Source organism: Manacus candei, unplaced genomic scaffold, assembly GCF_025592945.1.
Source record: "Manacus candei isolate 608988 ecotype Guabito, Panama unplaced genomic scaffold, ASM2559294v1 h1tg000014l, whole genome shotgun sequence".
Classification (NCBI taxonomy): Eukaryota; Metazoa; Chordata; class Aves; order Passeriformes; family Pipridae; genus Manacus; species Manacus candei.
Window position 1 is genome coordinate 59,554,865 of NW_026138062.1, and position 21,207 is coordinate 59,576,071.

At 48.6% G+C, this 21,207-nt stretch overlaps 1 protein-coding gene across 2 annotated transcripts in view; it reads right to left on the reverse strand.

Moving 5' to 3' along the window:
* The window catches only part of BOC (BOC cell adhesion associated, oncogene regulated), a 56,010-nt gene that overhangs the window by 21,757 nt on the left and 13,046 nt on the right, over positions 1-21,207 (reverse strand). For both annotated transcript variants that reach the window (XM_051779358.1, XM_051779357.1), the window contains exons 2-3: positions 2,043-2,210; positions 1,396-1,674 (exon numbers count right to left, since the gene is read on the reverse strand). In XM_051779358.1, the coding sequence (XP_051635318.1) occupies positions 1,396-1,674; positions 2,043-2,127 (364 nt within the window). In that variant the 5' untranslated portion in view covers positions 2,128-2,210. The remainder of the gene's footprint in view (positions 1-1,395; positions 1,675-2,042; positions 2,211-21,207) is intronic.

Below are 21,207 nucleotides of genomic sequence, written 5' to 3' on the forward strand. Positions count from 1 at the left end.
GCTCCTGGAGAGTGATGATGGACTACTCAGTTGTGGCTTTGATTTGTTCCTGAAAGACAAGGTGGGACCTTCTGGTGCTCTAGGACCTGTCTCTTATCCACCACTGATGCTAGACCAAAGCAGACAGATCAGACATACTTTGTCTCATGAGACAGAGCTAGTGGTGGTGGGTTGGGGTGAGGGTAAAAAAAGAAAAGGGCATCAGCCTAAGAAGGAACTGATCAGGCTGAGGAGCTGTGCACACCCTGTTCTCCTAAATGCAAACCATGCCCTTGGTAATCCCATCCACCTCTCCCCTCCTCTCCTTCCCTCTATCAGGCCACCAGCACACACAGCCCCCTTTCTGCTCTGGAATGTGTTCTACGAAACTTAATCTCAGCATGGGGCTCAGGCCAAATCCCCTGACAGATTCGGCCCCGTGACAACCCCCTCCCACCCCGTCTCAGAGTTCAGCAACTCCCTCCTCGCTTTCCCTGGCCTCCTCCTCCCACCCAGCCTGGCCTAAACATTTCACTCCTGATTAATGTACCAGTGACAAGCCAATAGCTCTTGGCTTTAAAGCAAAGCCAGCTCCCACTTTGCACAAACATCTTCACTTCTTCATTTTCTTAAGACAGCCCCAAACTCTCCCTTGTCCAGAAGATGAAGCCCTTTCTACACTCAGGGGCTGTCACTGTCAGGGGATAGCAGTCTCCTCTGCACATACCAAAAACTGTGTGGGTTTCTGAGAAGGTCGGGCTCTCCACTGCTCTTTCTCAGATGCCTCCAAATAGAGCACTTTCTCACATTTGAGCATAACATCTGGCCAAAACCAGGTGCTTGTAAGAAAAGTTGCCCACTCTAAGACAACCCCTCCCACGCACAGATCTTGGTCTGTCACCAGTGCCAGAGGGCAGCAGTGAGGAGCATGTAAGCTCAGGGATAGAAGCGGAGTCCCTCACTCAGAGCTGTGTCTCAGGAAGGCAGTAAAACTTAGCACATGCTCTCCCTGTGCTGGCAGCAGTCCCACAGCAGCCCAGGCAGCAGTTTGGCCATCAGCACCAGCAGGTACCATTTGTAAACTCGACCAAGAAGTCAGCAACCAGAGGAGGCAGCATGACACTCGGGAAAAACAAGCACACACACAAACACCATACCTCAGGTATTTCCTGCTTTGTAAAAACTTGTCACTGCAGGACAGGTCTGCAGCCTACTCCACAGGAGGAGAACTTCTTGGGTCAAGGTTGGGTCACAACATGACAACCAGTCCATGATCAAAAATGCTACAAAATAGCCTAAGCCAAAGGAGCCCTCTCTTGATGCCAGCAGAAACAGGTGAGTATGGATGAGCCTCCCAAGAGGCATAAGGGATGGCCCAAGCAAAGCAGGAGATGGCAGAGGACTAAAGCTACTCACTGGCTAATGTGACCACTGCAGGGACACTGGCAATGACTCCCTCGGGCACACGAGCAATGCACTGGTACCGCCCCACAGTGTGGTTGTTGAGAGCTGTGATGACGAGTTTCCCTCGCTCCACGTGGATACCCAGCACCTCGTCTGATCCAGCCAGCTCCTTCCCATTCAGTCTCCATGTGAGGTTCACTCTGGGGGGGTCCACCACACACCCCAGGCTGACTGGGCCCCCAAGTTTTTGGACAATGGAAGCAGGCTGCACTGTGACTTGCAGAGATTCACCTGCACAGAGGGAAAAAATGGGAATAAGAAAGCTCTGTGAGACTCAGCAAAAGAAAGGACAGAGGAAAAAGAAAGGACATTTTGCATTCCCCATCACTTCTGCTTGTGCTGCACCTTCCCCTTAGCTCCCCACACCCCCACTCTTAGTGCCTGAAGATGCATACCAGCCCCATTTCTTCTTGGCACTGCCAGACAGAAATGTCCCACTCCAAATGTATCTCCTTCTCCTCCATAGGAGTGTTTGATCTTTGGCCAAGGCTACTGAGGAAGTCGTGGAGAGAGGAAACCACTTTCTGCTTGAGGCATGGCTACACTGAACAGCAACAAGGCAAAATGAAAGGAACAAATGGGTGAGAACAGGAACTCACTCAGTCCGGCAAAACAGGTAGCAGCAGCAAGCATAAGGCAAGGGATGGGGGACATGGGCCTCTTCTTTCCACGTGTCATTGCCATCCCATGCAGTGCGACCTGGGGTGCCCAGGGAAGGGTCCCATAAGCTGCCTCAAGGGGTGCAGTGGACGTGTGGCAGCAGATTCCTGTGGATGAAAAGAGATATCATGGATGAGATCCTCAGAATTCCCTCTGCTTTCCAGTCCTGCCTGGCTTCTCTACCAACATCTCTAAACTGCCACAGATTCACTGAGCCAGTGACCTGAGGAGGCTACAGATACTAATGCAAGCACTTCTCTTCTCCAGCCTCTCCCCCAGGTATGGTTGTGAGTCTCCCAAGAGATCCCACCATCAGCCCTTGGTACATGTGTGTACACAGACACACACTCCCCTTCCCCATTTCAGACCTGGCCCAGTCAATAAGAGAAATGCACACCAGGCAATTTTCAGGGGCAAAACACAATCTAACAAAGTGTCACTGAAGATATTCACTGAGTGTCGCTGCCACTTCTTGGCTGTGTCTGGAATATATTCTATCTTGAACACAAAAGCAAATGAGTAGCACAAGTCACAAGCCACATGAAAACAGAGGTAATCCTGCAGTTTTACATTCTCTTCCCAAGGCACTGGCCATGTAGCTCCCGGCATACCTATGTTTCAAATCCAGGAGATTTTAGGAGATACAAAAGTGTTTCAGGGGATCTTTGAAAGGGATTATTCTGAAGTGAAGGGGACACCTTTTTCTCAGGATAAAGAAATGCCCGGTTCTAAATTTGTTTAGATTCAATGGAGTAAGCTGGGGGCAGATCACACTCATTTGGCAAAATACATCTTTATTCTAAACAAAGAGACTCAATCTACGAAAATATTTCAGATTAACTGTTCTGCCTGAAATACACTGCCTATTTTGAGTAGAACTACCCTGTTTGGACAAACCATCAGCTTCATATTTGAGAGCATCAACTATCTCCAAAAAGCTAGAAGTGCAAGGCCACTTGTCACAACCCAGGTTGCTGTGAAGAGTTGCACACCGCAGCAGCTGCTTTGGGCAGACTCATAAACTGATGCTAAGGCAGATGAGCCAGGTCAGGGGGATTAAAGACCTCAGTGGCTGCCCCAAGAGACACCTCAGATGTCAGACTGAATTCAGCTTTAACCAAAGGCAATGGACTGAAGTCAAGAGGAGACTTCCCTCTACGGACATCGTAACGCAGTTACAGGATTTTGAGCTCCCTCCAGTTGCAGCACTAAGGTGACCTGCAAGTCTCAAAGGCATTGCAGAATTGCCCCTATGGCATATCTACAGAAGAGAAGCCCAAGACCAAAGCATCCATGGCAGACAGCCCAAGCAGCAGTTATATTGCCTGCTCCCCTGGCAGATACACAATGAGCTCATTAGCTGCAATCACCATCCTCAAGAACACTTGGACTCTGAAGAACAGCATTTCCTACTTTTACCGCTGCTTGAGCCATCAACTGTTTGCATGTGCCCTTTCCACAACCATCTCATTAAAAAGAGGGGACAAGTCCCTTCCAGCATAACCTCCCAAATTAAACCTCCTAGCTCCTGAAGTAAGGACTGACCCAGACTCCTCCCAAGACGCTTGGCGAGTTGTTCAAGGCCAGGCTGATTACTCCAAGCAAGGAACTACAGCATTTGGGGAAAGGTGAGCTACTCTCAAATGACTTTGCTTGGCCTCTGGTGACAGCAAAGGTGCAAGAGTGCAGTATGGAGCAATGTCCATAGCCAGCCATGCTGAGGTCCATGTTGTGATAGCAAGAATCCAGCTAGCTGGCTTGCAGGCATAGGAATCCCTGCAAACTGGGCTGTCCCTCTGGCAGCCTCACAAGCTGTCCCCTTTCTCCCCACCATGCCCCAGAGCACTGCTTGGGGGAGAAATCATGGAGGACACATTCATATAAAGTTGAGAAGACAGAAGAAAAAGAAAAGCCTCCTCTGAGCTGGTGATTTCAAAAGGAAGCAACACTAAGTAAAGTGACCTGCCCCTAGAGCTTTGCAAATGCCACAAAGGGCATCTTTACGTGGCACTTTGCTGGCCAGTGTGAGCTCAGTTGGCTGGCTAGCCCAGGGGGCTCCATGCAAGGCAGCTCTTTCCTGGGAGTCACACAGTCATGGTTAGTGTGGCTATGAGGCCAAGATGACAAGCCCTGCTGAGAGGCAGGGTAAATTAGGTCAAGCTTGGCATGGCCTCATGTGGCTTCCAGGCATCTAGGAGCAGGGACAGAGCTCAGACATTGGGCATATTCTGAAGGTACCTACAGATCAGGTAGGCTCACTCTTTACCTCCTGCAGACCACAGCCCCTATACATGGGAAAAACCTCTGTGGGTAATCTCCAGTGCCAAAGCAACAGGATAGGAACTTCTCTTCCGCTCACTCATCCTTCTTGATATTCACTTTCCTCACCTAAGAAGAAAGTCTTGACAATTTCCCCCAACAATCAGCACACATTGTTGTACAAGATACTGTAGTGATTGACTTGGAGACCATCTGAGTTACTCAAGTTCATTTCTTCATGTAAGACAGCCACCAAAGCACTCTTCATTATACTAGAACCATCTCAGCAAGTCACCCCTGACAATGCCTGTAAAAGTGCCCTAGGTCTGTCTGTACCAGAGCACGCATTGTTGACACCACTGCTGATGCACAAGTTAATGTCACACTATTTACACTCATCTGGAAAAGACTTTGAGCTAGTCTAGGCTTAAAAACACCTCATACTCTAATGTCTACTGGTGATAGAAAGCCTTACACCAACGTAGAAGAAACATTTTGGGGTAGAACTTAACCTCTTGTTCCTCAGTGCTGGAAGTCTACAGAGCAAAGCTGACTCATTCCCCCTATCTGGATGGGTTTGGCAGCAGGACGGAAAAATGTTGGACAGAAAAAGAGTTGCTCCTTGGAGCCCATGCTGAGGGAGGGGGTAGGCAAAGATGTTCCCAACCAGACCTCCCTGCAGCTCTGCATCGCACGGAGCCTCTGGCCAGAAGGGCAAAGCCAAAGGAGCAGAAATGTGCACTAGACCCTTGGTGAGCTGGGACCACCCAGGCACATCGATGCAACGACTAAACTGGCTGCTCCCAGGTCTGTAAAAAGATGAAGAGTAATAGGTGGGGAGAAAAAAGGGGAGCTCCAAAAATTTGGCCACGGCACTGGGCAGATTGAACAGTATTGAGCAGAGAGTGAGGAGAGAAGGTGTGTTGCAACAAGTGTATAGTACCTCCCCAAACCTCCAGGCAAGAGTACGAGCTCTAAATAGGGACATGTGGCCATTTCTTTCACAGCTGAGTGAAGTACAAAAAGTAAATAGGCAGCATAAAAATAATGAGGAAAATGAATGAAAACATCAATTCCAAAAGAACTATTAGGATCCAGAGCCAGATTTTGAAATTCTCAGCTTCCACAATTGAAGCCAGATTTTCAAAAGCATTCAGTTCTTGACATGCTGAGCTCTCCTGAATAGGCAACCAACTTATTTCGATGCCTAAATGGGAGCTGACCTCTTTTGAAAATGCTGCCCTTAAGCAGCCTGCAATAGTGCAAAGCATGACACTTTATTAATCAGGCAGCTTTCGATCTGCCTGGTGTCCCTGCAAGCGGCACCAGAGCAGGCTGCAGTGGGACAGGCGGCAGAGGTGGGGAGTGGAGGAGGCCCCGGGCACTCCAGCTGACTTCCCAGAGGCGGTGGTCCCGGGCAGAGGGCTGCACTAGGAGCTGCCAGGCTGCTGCATGACAGTGTCCTGCTCTGCTGCCTCCTCTCCCCAGGGCAGGTACCCTGAGAGGTGCCCCTCACAGGGGTAGTTGCTGACACTTCTGCAGCCACCGACACCACTGGCCTCAAGAACTCCTGCTTAATTGCTATCTAGGAAAAGAAAGAGTTAAAGTAATTTAAAGTGCTTCAAGGGGGAGGGAAAACAAAAAATATTTGTTTATTTATTTTAAATTCCTTCCTGCCAGGTTAAAATAACAATTTCCTGTCGGTGGAGCTCTAAGTCCCTTTCAGACAGACCAGTAAATCAAAGGAGGGACCATTAGGAGAACAAAATTAATGAGAGCTTCATCAGCTCTGGAAGGGTGGTGGGGGCGTAAAATCTGTCGGCTCGGCTTCCCGCCACACACCTAAGCCCACCGAGGCCCCTGCGAGCAGCCCCAGTTTCGCTGTGGACACGGAGGGCACTGCAAAGGCAGCGCAGCAAGAAAGGAAAACCAGAGGTGAAGATATAAAAGGGAAGAAAGGTGCGCGCGTGTGAGGGGGCTGACAAAGCTCGAAAGGAAAAAGGGATCTGAATTAAGCACAGGCAGCAGGAGAGGTGTTTGCTGATTAGAAACTGAAGGTTTTACTGAGGAAATGCTGCTCACAGCCCCAAGCCCCCTCCTGCTTAACAAGGGCCAGCCAAGCAGCCCTTGTTACTGCCACACTGCCCGTAATTTACAAGCCTCCCAAATAGGAACCAGCCTCTACCCCGGCTCCGGGGCAGCATCCCTGCACCACACTCAGCTCAACCGGGGGAATGCAGAGGCAGACTGGGAGCTGGGGAAAACTCACTGATGCACATGAGGGTGGTTTGGGGTCCTGTCAGGTGGCCGGACCTTGAGCAGCTCTTGGTGCAAGGGATGAACTGCAGGAAGGGGAAGGGGCTGCTTTGCACTAAAGGAAAGGCTGCAGCAACTTCGGTCCAGTTACCAGCTGGGGACACCCTGGGTGACTGGAGAATTCACTGCAGCTGGTCTCTGTTTCCAACAGGTCAAGTAGGGACAATCATACTCCCAATTCTCTGTTTTATACATCAAGACTTGAGCTCTTCAGAAAAAGCAATGTCTTACACAGTACTGTCTGCCAACTTTACTTGTAATCATTAGTTTTTAATACAAGACAGAATTTTTTTCCATAGAGTATAAACCACTGAAAAAGAAAAGAGCCACAGTACCATTCTGTTCTACAAATTAGGGAATCTGAGGGCTAGAAGAGAAAGCCAACCTGGCCCAGGGTTATACAGTAAAGCAGAGGCAAGGCTAGAAATCAGATTCACAAAATATTCTGAGTTGTAAGGGACCCACAAGGATAATCAAGTCCAGCTTTTAATGAATGGCCCACATGGGGATCAAACCTACAACCTTGGTGTTATTGGCACCATGCTCTAAATCAAAAGCTCTCTGACTGGTACCTCCATCCCATCAGGCAAGTTACACTTGGATCCCAAATCTTTTGCATCCCATCTCAAAAATGACAGTATAGAACTGTATAATCCTCTAGTTTAAAAAAATATGGTCTGGGTGACATAGCTGAGCAGGTCATCTGCAAAGTTCCTGCATGATTCCTGGGCATGGACAGCAATCTGGGCACCCCGACTGCTTTTCCCAAAACCATCAAACAGTAGCATCCCGCAGGACAAAATTAACTTCTACCCACCCCCTATCCCCATTTCAAAGTATTCATTTCACATTGTTAAGTTATACTCATTCTCTCGGAAAGGGTTTGGAAAAGGACAGGTTGGCAGCAGGAGAGACGCTTCTGCTTCAGTGTAACAGCATGGGAATGAGGGTGCAGATGCAATAGGGAGAGGCAGGATTCCCAATAGGAAGAGGTTGGTATCAGGAGCGGGCAGAGAGGCAGAATCCAATGTTACACCACCACATTTGAAGTCAAGGAGGTAGCACAGTGTATGTGCCAACAGGGATAAAAGCTTGCCTATTTTTTCCCTCTAGCACTGAGAGTGTATTAGCTCTTTTAACATAGCCCTTGACTAACTGTATGAGGAGTTCCCTTCCTCTCTCTTTTAAAGTGATTAGGCAAAAAAAGACTCTCTTACTGGCTGCCTGTGAGCTCAGAGTCTATCAAGAAGCCACAACAGAGAAAGCCTGGGACAAATTCATGCTTACAGTCAGGTGAAGGAAAATATCCAGAGTAAAACCTGGCATGGCACAACCACCATGCAAATCAGGGAGTTTGCCTGTAATCTGCAAATCCCACTTGAGCACTGAGTGACCCTAAAGCAGAGGTACAGTTTTAATTCAAGCAAGTCCTGAGGAATTCAGCAGCTATAGACATCTCTCTAAAAAATAAACAAAACTTTCAGGTGGAACAACTCTTTTTCTTTGAACAGAACTGCTCATGCAAACCAAACCAGCAACAAACCAAATTAAACCAAACATGCAACACTCTTTGTGATTTTTTTTGTCTTCCTGAAGATAAAGCTACTTTCCTGAACAGTTCCTTTCTGCAACAGCCTGCAGCATCACCAGGGAGAGGACTGGGCATGCTGGCTTCGAATTAGCAACAGGATGCAAAGCCTTCTCGTTGCCTGAGTTTTGCTCGTATCCCTGAAGATCCAATGCCTGCAGTTTCTGGCACCTCTCCATCCGATGGTTCCTCTGAACTGAGTGCCACTTTCCAGCTGGCATTGATCAGGCTGACTTCACTGAGCCCCACTGAACCCCTTCACACTGGCATTTTGTCAGCCAGCAAGTGTGAGGCTGCTTGAAGGACGAAATACCACCCTCATATGGGCTACAGGCTCCCCAATGCCATCACGGTGGTGGCACCACAACGAATGGGGTTTGCCTTGGCCGCTGCCTGCAGCATGGTGGTCCCAGGGTAGCTGGACCCACCAGCCTGGGACAGCCCTCATACAGGCAGGCCAGGGATGCAGGGATGGCCCTGCTCCGCAGGATATGCCTCCCTTTTTCCACAGCTACCAGGAGAGGAGCCCTCTGCTAAAACTGAGTATGCATGCTGGCTTTTGCTGCCCCTTGGCGTGCCCTGAAAACAGCTCCAGTTCTTGAAAAGACAAGGCTAAAGCATAAGAAAGAAAGAAAACCCACGTCCTTTCTTCAATATCATGCTCCCCCCATGCCCTAGACACTTAATTTCCCTCCTTCTCCCCCCCAGCTTCCCCCTCCATTCTGAGTAAATTCAATTTGACAACCCTGCTAATTGGATAAACGCTGCTCCCTACGCTCCTTTAAGGCTGCCCGCTTTTCTCTCCTTGTTTTTGGAGGGCGATTGTGGCTGTTCTTTAACATGAATTCCATCTGCTTTATTTCTCCTCTGCCCATTCAAGACCCCTCCTGAATATGTATGAGGGGCTGCGCCCCCCCACTCCCTTTCTCCTCCATCCCACCTCCCTCCCTCATCACCCCCCCATCCTTCTCCCTGCCCTCTCCCATTGCCCGGGACAATAACCCCCCAAATGCCCCCTTCTCCCACCCCAGCCCTTTTTGCTTTAGATAAACACAGGCAGTGTCAAGTGTGAGGAGGGGGGGGGAAGGATGGGGTTCAACTGCCAGTCAAGCCTCAGGCCCTCAATGAAGCCCGGAGGCCTACCCTAATCTGCTGCATGCTTGCCATATGGGAGCTGTGTTGCCCTGGGAAACACTAACAGGCAGAACGGAGCTTAATAGAGTCCATATTCATTGTAATGCAGTGAAATGGCTCGAGGGACTATTGCCCCTTGGGTCTGTTTTCATTCTTCTGTTCCCCCTCTTTCTTTTCTCTCTCTCTCTCTTTTTTTTTTTTTAATAAATTTTTTTCCTCCCCTCCTTCTCCCCCTCCCTTTTTTTTTCCTCTTTTTTTTTTCTTTCTTCCTTTCAAAACGACCAAGTCCCTGGAGAGCTCTAATCTGGAGAGGCTGGGGGCTCCCCGAAGGGCTGGCCAGCCGATGGGGCAGGAGCGGGAAGGGGGAAGGGAGAGGGTGGAGGTGGTTAGGGAGGCGAAGGAGAAGTGGAGGGCAAGAGGAAAGTAGTAACTAATAAGCATGCAGCCGGCCAGCTGTCAAGATGCTGACAATACTGCTTCGGGTGCAAAGAGCCCGGCAGCCAGCACTGGCACAGAGGCTGGCGCAGGGTCCTCCCGGGAAGCGCTTGCCTCTCCTAAGAGCCTCCATCCTTGTCTGCCGAACACGGCACAAGCAAAAAAAAAAAAAAAGAAAAAAAAAAAAAAGAGAAGGGCGCAGATGGAGCGTGCTGCACAGCCTCTTCAGAAACAAAGTGCACCTAGGAAACAGATGTTGTTGCTGCAACAAGCTCAGAACTGCTGGCTGCTCTCCGTCTCCTTCTCCCAAGCACGCGAGGGGAGAAAGCGGCCCCGCAGCAGTTGCCGGGGCTGCCCCCGTGGCTGGGACAGGATGCCTCTCTGGTCAAAACCTTTTAGTCCAACTTCACTCCCAACCTGGGAGAGCTGCCATAGTTTTAGACCAACTTTTTCTCTGCACTCCCCATCCTTCTCACCCTTGATCCACCTGTAGGCTCTCCAGCCTCCCAGCTAAGGTCCTGATTTAAAGAGCTATGGAATCCCAAAGAGGGTGTACATCTGCAGCACTTACGAAGGGGTGCAGGCTGTGTATTCAGGGCCTTGGTCACCAAACGTCATAGAATTAGCAGAATCACTGGTATCAAGGTCCTGCGAGACCCTGACCCCACAGGGGTGCAGCTCAACCTACTCTCCTGCCAAGGCTGGTGTCAGACAAAAAGGGTCAGGATCCCCCTGAAAACCACATCAATGTAGTCACATACTTGTGGCAAATTACCTACTCTGGAGTGTTTTCAGTTTGCCCACACCTGCTACAAACTCAGCTCACAGTGCAGCAACAAAGTCTCACTTATCTGAGGCTTTGCAATGGGACAACGTTGGATCTTCACAGTGAGAAACACTTTGAGGAGACAGCAAAAAAGGAGTTCCCACTGACACAAGTGTGATGTGAAAACAGGCCTTCAGTCTCAGAAGCAAGGCATTTACTGTACAGTATTACTTGCCTGAAGCATCCTATCTCTTGCCATACGAAAACAATACCCATTTTATCATTCCCATCACAAGCAAAGCCAGAGATCAGTGTCAATTCAGCCAGAGCTGCAGGCAGATGCTGTACTAAACACAGAGTAAAAACCATTCCATGTCCTGCAGACTTCACACCACTGGGTAAGAAGGGTCACTTTAGGATGCTTGATACAAGCAGTAACAAAATTTATCTATATACAACCTTTCCCTGTTTGGGCCGAGAGGCAAAGCACCTAACAAAGAGCTAGGAATGAGGAAGAGTGTGCACCTGGACAAGGAAAGCCCAGGGGATGGCTCTGCTGGGGCCTGATGCTGTGGGACACGCAGGACGGGTGGAGAGCACGAGGCCACGCAGCTGGCTCTGGTCTGGGCTCCACTATGCCAAATCCCACATCAACAGGAGCTGGGCGTCAGGTTGTTCCCCTCCCTGTCAACAACTGCAGTGGAGGAGAGCGCTGGAAGGGACAGGCAGTTCCCATCAGGAGCTGTCATCGAACAGGCACAGATGTGTCTGTGGCTAGTTTACATTACTCAGGGCACTGCTTTTGTTTTTCCCCTCTCATCCTTTTCAAACAAAAAAACCCCCAAACCTTGAAGTCTGATGTTGAGGCTCTAATTGCCTCTTGGGTCAGGGAGAGGTCAGAGAGAAGGCAGCTCCAGCAGATGCAGGGAAAGTGATGCTGGGCAAAAGCCCTCCGAGATACTAAAGGTAAATGGGGAATAAAGGTGGCAGAAAGGAAAAGGTAGGAAAATTAAATTGAGATGAGAGGGTCAAGAAAGACGAAGAAATGGGGGAGCTGGGATTTTGGCCAATTTCCTTATATTGCATTTGTCCCCATTGCTTCAGAGCTCGGTCAGGCAAGGAGCAGGCAACGCCACAGCTCACCTGCCACCTGTGCATCCAGGCTCAAGTCCTTGCCCTGCCTTCCTCCAAGGCTGTCACCTGGGACTATCAACTCTCAAGCAAATCTCTCTCCCAGCTGCCACTCTTCCACTTTGCTTAAACATGGCTTACTTACAGTAGCAGGAAAACCACTCTTGCTCTTACCAGAAACTCCATGCTGCTCTAAGACAAAAGCTTAATTGACAGGTGCACTTCCACAGTGTGCTCTGGTCCCAGGGAAACAGCATTTTTCCATTGGGAAAGCAGGATGCTCTCCTCCAAAGGTGTTTTTGCTCAGCTCTGCTCTGTGTCACTTCCCCCAGCAGCTTTTGGGGAGCACACACACCCAAACTCACTCCCCAACCACAGGACACCAACATGTTGACCACAACAACCATTTTGCCACTGATGTGGCAGCAACACTATAAACCCCAAATCCTAGGCTACCTAAAATTATCCTACAGGTAGTTGGATCAATGGTCAGGAACGAGAAGGAGGACCACAAATCATGGCAAAGGTGTGACACGGTGCTGCCCTGAAAAGGCCCATCTCTGTTTTATTGTTTCTGTCACATGACAGGGTCAAGCTTGCAACAGGACAGACAATAAATATCTCAGCACCCATTCATGCTGGTAACCACCAGTTCAAACACTTCCCTCTCTGTATAACATAAACCAAAGCACAGAGGAGTGGTATACCAGACACACCAGTCAGCATCTGCATGAAGCAGAGCAGGAGTGCTCAGGGAGAAAGGAGCATTTCAGTGTGTCTGTCAGCTATGGTCACCTCTAAACTGAGACTTGGAAGCTCTTGTTCACAGAGTAGGTCACAAGACAGACAGCAGCTATGGATGCTTTTTGAGAGCAGCCCATGTCTTCATATCCTTAAGCATAAGCCTACCTTTAAGTACCAAATTGAAAAAAATATAATCAAAATAATCTTTGTCTAGAACAATAGAAAAATCTTGTCCATGTCCAACTAGAAACAAAATAGAATGAAACAAATACAGCAACAATCTCTCCCCTACAAACCAGAAAAGTCCACAGAAACTGCCAGTGACACTGTTAAGCCTTCCTTGGAGGAAGCCACCATGGGGAAATTTTCCTGTTGGAGCAGAGCAAAGACTTGGATAGCTTTCCCAGCTTTTGAACTTACTTCCAGCATGTATTTGAAGAGCAGGGGTGATTACAACAGCTGTAGTAAAAACCTGACCAAGTTTATCTTAAATACAAGCCAGTGGCACAGCAGAAATACCTGCTAAAACAATGCATCCTCTGGATCATAACAGAGGACTTGATTCTGCTGCCACCAAAATCAGCCTGATCTTTGCCATGACTTCAATGGGAGCAGGCCCAGAAACCGCATTAACAAGTGCAAGGCTAGTTTAACACCGTTGACATCAAAATCCAGAAGAGCACACAAAAGAGACAGGACAAAGTACTTGCCAGTAACGTCAATACAAAGTTTAATCCCCAGATGGCTGGCTTTAGAGACATCCCCATCACCACCATAAAGAGAAACTGCCTTCTAGTTTGCACTCCTTTCAGCAATGACTTGTTGCTGGGATGCAAAAGAGCACAAGCCCATTTTTGTTGTCCTTTGAAGATGGTGTTCAAAAATTGGGGCTGTTTTTCTTTTATAAATTTGGGAATAAATGGGAATTTTTACTCTCCGTAGCTGTCACTTAACTGCTTTTCACTAACAATAATAATTTTGTTTATGGGAGCGGGTCAAAAGCCTCTAGAACTCTCAGATGGGACAAATTTCCCCTGGAAGACATGTCACTACTCAAAAAAACATAGGAGGAAGCTCAAGGCTAGCAAAACAAAGGGACAGAAATGACTGCCCACAGAAAATGCTCTGTCTGGTGCCAAACACCCAGGTGGGGTGTGGGGACTCGGCACTGAGTGCCAGAACCTAGATGGGCTGAGCCACAGCCCTCATTTGAGCCATGACCAGCAGATGCCACGTTGCTCCAAAACCACCCAGGGCCCTCCCAGAGGTGAAAAATGATGGGGGAGGCACTCACCATGAGGTCTTGGGATGGGTGACAGATTTCCCCCATCCCAGAGATGAACAGGAGAGGGTAGCATCGTTTGGGCTTTTTTAAAGATTCTGTCTGCATGTGATTTGCCTCATTTATCACCCCAACAATAAATATACCTCTCCAAAAATAATGGTCCTGTTGAGGACTGCGAGCCAAACATGGCAGGAGATGGAGCAAGACCTCACTTTGCGCTGTAGAGACAGATGGGCAGGGCCAGCATACAGTTTCTGCCTATCAACAAGATGATGTTCCATAACAAAAAGGTGGCAAAACGCTGATGCCTCAGGGCCTGGGAAGGGAGACTCACCTGCCCATGCCTCAGCCAGCCATTAGGACACACTGGCAAGTGCCATGGCCAGTGCTGCCCAAGCAGCAGCGCCCGTGACGACTGGGCACAGCACAGACTGGCCGCTGGCTCCCCACTTTTCACCCTTGCCCATCCACACTCGTACCCATGCTAAAAGCAGGAGCACAGAGCCGAGGGCATCTCCCCAGGCCTTTCCCACAACAGGCATCAGCAGCAATTCCAGTTGTAAAGTTTGCTTTCCCTGACGCACAGTTTACTTTCTCCATTCCCCCGCATCCCACCCCTGCCACTTACCCCTCACTCCAAAAAGGCTCTCTCAAACAGGCTTAAGCTTTAAACAAATAAGGGCTTGGCAAGCAGCAGCCTGCTCCTGTTTCCCTCCCTACCACCCCTGCTCTCCCCCCCCGCCGCCTCCACCTCTGAGCCGTGGCGCAAGCGGAGCTGGCGAGCGCCGCGCAGGCATAGAAAACAAACACGTGGAGCAGAGCCAGCTGTGAAGTCGGATTTGGCATACGCTGTTTGCAAAAGGAATAAAAGCACATGGGAGAAGGGGGAAGGGGAGAAAGGGGGGTAGAGTGGGGACTGGGGGTGCCCTGGCCTCAACGGGAGAGCGTGACTCTGTTACAAAGCCCTGGCACATGCCTGAAGGAAGGTCTGTACATATGGGTGCTGATCTTGTGCCCTGCCTGGATGTGGAGCGGAGAGACAGCCCTACAGCCACATTATCCCGGCTATTTGGCATCACACTTCCCCACCCCCTTTCCTAGCGAGACGGACTGTTTTTGCATGCGCTTGTCCTCTCTCTCAGGTAAAATTACTGCGTTCTGATGCAACATGTGAAAAATAAACACACTTCTACCCCCTGGGGCATGCAATTCTCCCCCTTTCTTTCTTAGGGTTTCTTATTTCCAATGCACACTATGCTCCAGGGCCCCACAGCACAGGAAACCCTGACCCAAGTGCCCCATCACCTCGGCTGAGATTACAGATGTTGACGGCACACATTTACACTAATCCCCCTCCCAACTGTCCCTTTCTGGAAGGGTTTCAGGCAAAATATCCCTCCTCTCAAACCCAAGTTCCCAGGAGATGTCAGCTCAGGTATTATTTATTATTCTACCCTCACCAGTCTGGCCCAGCCAAGGGAATCGCACTTGCAGGTTTTAGGAATGGATCACCTACAGCCTTACATCAACACTGGATCCATGCAGTTTTCCTCACTCTCCCACCTCTCTCAGTCATCTCCATACGAAAAGAAACAGAAGCCTATGCACTCTGCCTGGTTTGGGGTAGAATCCAGCGATTTGACGTGGTTTACTTGTGGTTTCCACCCAAAACCATAAACCAGCCCAGGTTTGCCTGGCAGGTCCTCAGCTGTGTTTGGAGGCTGTAAGAAAAGCAGCAGTGTCCTACCTGGTCTTGGATCTCATCCAAAACAGGCCAGCAGCTGGACAGATTAACAGCCCAGCCTGACCACCCAGCCACCTGCAGACATGTTTTCACCAGTCTCACTACCACCCCCGAAACACAGTAAGATCTTTACCCTCTCCGGGTCAGCCGTGAACACTTGTCCCTCAGCATTGCTCCAAACCACCAAACTGACAACAAGAGACAATATTTGCATAGTGCTCTTCCTGAGAACAACATTATGGACCCGGATCACAGCCAAGGAAGGTAACTTACCTTGGAGAAATCTTGCAATTGCCTTTTTGTTCTTGGGTGGAATTTACTGAGGTGCCAAAAAAAGCCATGGATTGCTGCAAATAAAGTATTGCTCAACCAACTATCCCACTCTGATTCTTTCCCTTTTGGAGGCAAATTAGGTACTGCAAGACACAGAGGGACAGAAACTCATAGTCTTGGAGGTTATGATGTCACATTTCTGGATTTGCTTCCTCTACTGGACAAAACATACCCCTACCTTGTGCCTCAGCTTTCCAGGTTGCAAAAACAGGAATAATAAAGCCCAGCTGGTGCAAGCAGTAACCAGATGAACATGAGTCAGACAATTTCAGATTCTCAGATGAAAGGTGTTAGACAGGTATGTAGTGTTATTATCTGTACTGCTTCCTGGTAGCCCCAGGATTTTTGGATTAGTAAAATACAGATGTCAGCATCCTGAGGATACTGCCTCAGTAACTGAACCAAGCAGGGAGGGGCAGGCTGATTGCAACAAGGGGGAAAATATGAATATGCACCAAACACAAAATATTTTGGTTAAGGGAGACAGCAATCAAGATATTATTGACAACAGAGAACTGGATAATTCAGTGGTGTTTGTCAGACTAAACTTTCTGTAATCACAGACTGCAGGGAAAGTGTTTGTCAAGCAAACATTCAAATATGCAGCTGCCAAGAACTAAGTAAACAGAGAAGGAAAAGCAGCAGAGCCAATGTGGCACCATTTGCAAATACCCCATGATCAGCAGTCACAGGCCTACTGAGCCCATCAGCAGGCACTAGTGAAGCCAAAGGGCTGAGCAGGAGGACCCACCACCAGGCTGGACAAACAAGGAGCAATTCATGCCTTCAAAATAAACAGGAATTGCAGACCTGGGCAGGTATGGGTACAGTAGTCTGTGTGGGTTCTGTGGACACTTTCCTGTACCACACACAAGCAACCACCTGGACAAATGAAATGAAGCCAAACTCTAGGCTGAAGAGAGTCCTCCAAGACAACGAGATACCCAACAGCTCTTGGTATCATGCATTTTAGTCCCACTTTACCTAGAAACCTGTGGTGGTAGTTAGTGTGCTTATGAGGAGCCAGAGACCAGGGCCACACACACCACAGATCTGAGGGCAAGCCAGCTGATCCCAGCTTGGGGGCACTGAGCAAGTGAAGGGAAACACTGGTCTTCTGCTTCCCACCCAAGTGCCTGTCCATCGGTCAGTGCTTCCTACCCGTGGTTCACAAGGCTGCTGAAAAGCGCACCTGGATGACTTACAGGGTCCAAGGAAAGGGATGAAAAATACGCAAGTTCAGACATGCTGTGCAGTAAGTTGCACACATGAAATTTCCAACCAGGTCGGCTGACTTCCATGGGAAAGCATTCAAGATTGCACATCAAAACCAAAGCTGAAACCCATGACAGGCAAACCTGCACGTGCATCTTTTATCCACATGCCCTTATTCTTCCCTGCTGCATCCCAACAGGTGACACCAGAATGCCATTATATTCATTTCCTACAGATCAGACCTCTCTTGGCTGTCTAGAAAGAACTGTGCAAGACACAAGACATGTTTCAAGGTCAGCACTGGATGCACCACCTGCTCTGTTAGTCACTGGTCATGGATGCACCCACAGTGGTGCTGCTATAACCACCCCTTGGCATATTTGCAGCCTGCTGCAATCTGCACAAGTGATCAAAAATTCACATGTTGCAGCCAAAGCTGCTGGAAAGAGGAAGTTTGTGGCCTGCAGCCCAAAGTTCCTGACACCTTCTTTGTAGCTGAAGATTGTGTTTATGTCCAGGAGGCTCATGTGAGGATTAGGGAAGCTGTTATCCCCCTAGCCAGAGAAAAAGGACTGTGAGAGATCAAAGGGCCAGAGGGATATTGCTGGTCCCCACGAAGAAGAGGCTTGCAGGTTTGGTTCTGATGAACAGTGACTCTGTCTGAGTCTACACAAAGGCATTTTATGCATACAGCACTGGTCCGCTCCAACTCTGAGGGAAGAGGGTAGTCTTTCCCAGGAGAATCCCATCCAGACTGAAGAGGCTGGACCTCCATACCAAGAAACAGTCCAGTACCATAGACAAAAACCCTTGAGTTTTTTTAATCAGGAGATAAATGAACCCCTCTGGGGTCCTGACGTGAGTGCTCCAAGTATTTATAACCTGGAAGAGATCTTAATGAAGTAATGAAGTTGCCTTAACTTTTCCTTCTTTGCTCCCTTTCTGTATCCTCACCCTTTGTTTGTTACTGTACAACAGCCCTGGGGCAATTAAATCAGCAGCCTACACACCATGCAGTATTTATGGCCCAAGGAAGACAAAAATATAGCAACAGTACATGCCTATGGAGGTTTTCCACCCCTCATACCCTCCAAACCCACAATTTTCTCACACGAGACACTGGCTCAAACCAGAGAGGAGGAACCAGTGCTGTGACCTCCCAGTGGTCCCCAGCACAACCATGAGCTACCCGGGGCTGGGGCTTGCTGCTGCCCCAGTCCCAGCAGCACAGGGTCAAAGGACAAGGTGTTTCCTGAGCATCATGAGACAAAAGTTCCCTACCCCACAATGGGAACAGCTGAGACAGCGTTCAGCAACATCCCAACTCCCACCAGGTGCTTCTGGCAGGACAGGGGACAGCACAGCAGTCCTGACCCCCTGTAAAGAACATGCTGATCTTTCTTTTTCAACAGCAACTGCACCAGTGTTGGACCCTCACTCATAAACAAGAGCAGATTGTTCATACTCTCATTAGGGTTTCCAATAAAAACTTTGGACTGTTGCTGGCATTTAGTCACAACAGCAGACTGGTGCCAGAGTCTGGCATTTCCCTGCATGGCAGAAGCGAGTCGACAAAGGGTTAAACCTGGTATAACCTCAAACATTGGCCTTTGCTTTCTGCAGCAAGAACATCTTTGGCAGGGTCCCCATCTGGGAAATGACATCCGTCCCCCCTCGCTTCCCCCTCTTCTCCTCCTGAACTCAGAACAAAGCACTGCACTGCCCAACATGCTCCTCCACTGTTTTCATCTTGGTCCAAACGCTTCTTGTGTTTCAACTTCTGCCAAAAAATTGCATGAAAAAATATAAAAAAGGCATGTGTGGGGCAGGGGGAGAGGAAGCAGAGAGAGTAGAGGGAAGTCATTAAAACTGAATCTTGATTAGCTACCAGTGGTAGAAAAAGGAAAGAGAGGAGAGGAGATTTTTCTGTTGTGATATGCATCTTGAAGCTGAAACCTGTAGGCCCAGAGGAGACAGGACTTCTCCACACAATCCTCCACCAGTGACCAAAACTAACTTGCTTTACCTTTCCCATCCACCATGTGCCACCCCATCATCATCAGAAGAGGCATCTTCTTCCTCAAAACAATTTCTGCCAATCACCACATGCATTTTGCACTGCTCTCACAGCTGTAGCTCTCACAGAGTTCCCCCACGTTGCACTGAGCCCTGTTGGCACGGGGCTAGAGGACACAGTACAGCTGGCCTGCCCTTCCTGGCCTTTCTGCCTTCGATATCAAACACAAAGGTTTAGCCATTGCAAAGCCATAGGGAATCCTAGAGGAAATGAGCCTGGAGAAGATGGCTTGTGCATGCTTTGTGGATAAGCTGGATGGGCCAAATGAAGAGTCCCAGACTGGCTTTGTCTCCCAAAGAGACATCCTCCAGACAAAAAAAAAAAAAATAATTAAAAAATCACATTGGCCAAAGAAGCATTTAAAAGCCAAACAAAAAAACCCAGTCCGGTTTGTAGTCTGTAATAGCTGAACCCAGGGACACGCAGAGCATGTTTTTTGTTCCCTCAGTACAAAAGCCCTTGGTTTCCCCTCCTCCTCATTCCAACATTTCCCCATCAGGGGTGTCAGAGACAGTTCAAGGCCTCCCAGCAGTTCAGACAAAACTGGGTCTTGCTGCCCTGAGGACAAGTGGCTGGGGTCTATAAGAACTGGGGAGTTTTGGAGAATGGAAGAGCTGGGCAGGCTAAACCTGCTGCCCCTGGAGGATGGCCAAATGGTCACCCCTCCAGCACCCCTATGACCTGCCACAGGCCAGTGGTTCCCTCTGGGGTTTGGCTTCCCAAGGTGTGACTTTGGCTCGCAGGCTGCAGGGTTAGGCCACTTTGATTCCCCAGGGCTTGCTTGTGCTACAGCTGGCGCTCTGCAGCAGGTCAAAGAGAGGGAGAGATTAACTCCTTTTTTAAGTATCTCATTACTGTTACATTTTTAAACACAGCTGGTTGAAAATTTTTCAGCAAAGCCATAAATAAATAAATACTTTGAGGAAATTTCCTGAGATTTGAAAACTTTACCGACTGGTCTAGCCTTTATCAGATTATATTCTCTTGCCAATTGGCACAAGCTCCACTTGCTTCTGCTTTCTCTCCCGTAGGGACCAAATCCACTGAATCATCAATAAAATGTCAAGATTTCACTGGCTCTACAGTTTGATATTTCAACAAACACCCTCCTGACCAGCACAGCAATCATATATTCATTTTTGTCCCACCTGGTGACCTTTCGTTTTCTTTGTAATCGGAGGTATCCCATCCCAAGACCCAAAAATCCAGACACTAAAAATGTATCCCCTAGCCCTGTCTGCAAAACACTTCTTTTCCTGCTCTTCAGGACAGAGATGACTGAACACAACCAACTGAGACTGACTGGTTTCCTCTTTCACAGATGGTTCCGTGTCTCTTCAGCTAAGATGCATCCATCCTAGTCAACTTGGTTTAGGAAGCAATCAGTTTCTACAGCTGTGGACAACAGTCAAAATCACCATCTGTCATGACATCCTACATAAAATAAATAAGAAGGACAACACCACCCACTACCTCCTATTAGCAGATTGTTAAGGAAAGCAAACAATCACCCACTTCTGAAGAAGCCTTAATACGGGAGGAGCATTTCTCTCTCTTCTAGTCCGTCCCTGCCTGCCTGTGGCAGACAAAGCCTGTTTAGTAGCATCTGTACAAGACTCTGCTATTACATAAATAGCAAATAAAGTCCTGGGTTTAGCTGAAAAAAGGTGCACCGAGCGTGAGGCTCTGCCTATGGAGCAATGGAAATACTTGCCCAGGAAAGGCTGCCTCTCGACAATACTTCTCATTTTACCAGGATGATTCCCATTTAAACCCTTGTCAACCTTGAAAGAGATGGCTTGGAGTTCCCAGCCTCCTTACCCAAATTCTAACCCTCTCCTTGTAGCCCAAAAAAGGAAACAAATTCATGAACAAATCACTCCCAGTACTTTTTTTCCAGGCTATTGTTATGTGACTGCATTTGGAAGTAAGGAAGAAAAAACAACTACATGACTGTGGTCAAAGTCTGGCCTAGAATTTGGGAAGGAAAGAAAAGAAACCTTAAACCCCAAACCCAAACCTTTTTTTATATGTTTAGTCATTTTTGGAGAAAACTGTAAGCAGTAAAGAGACCAAG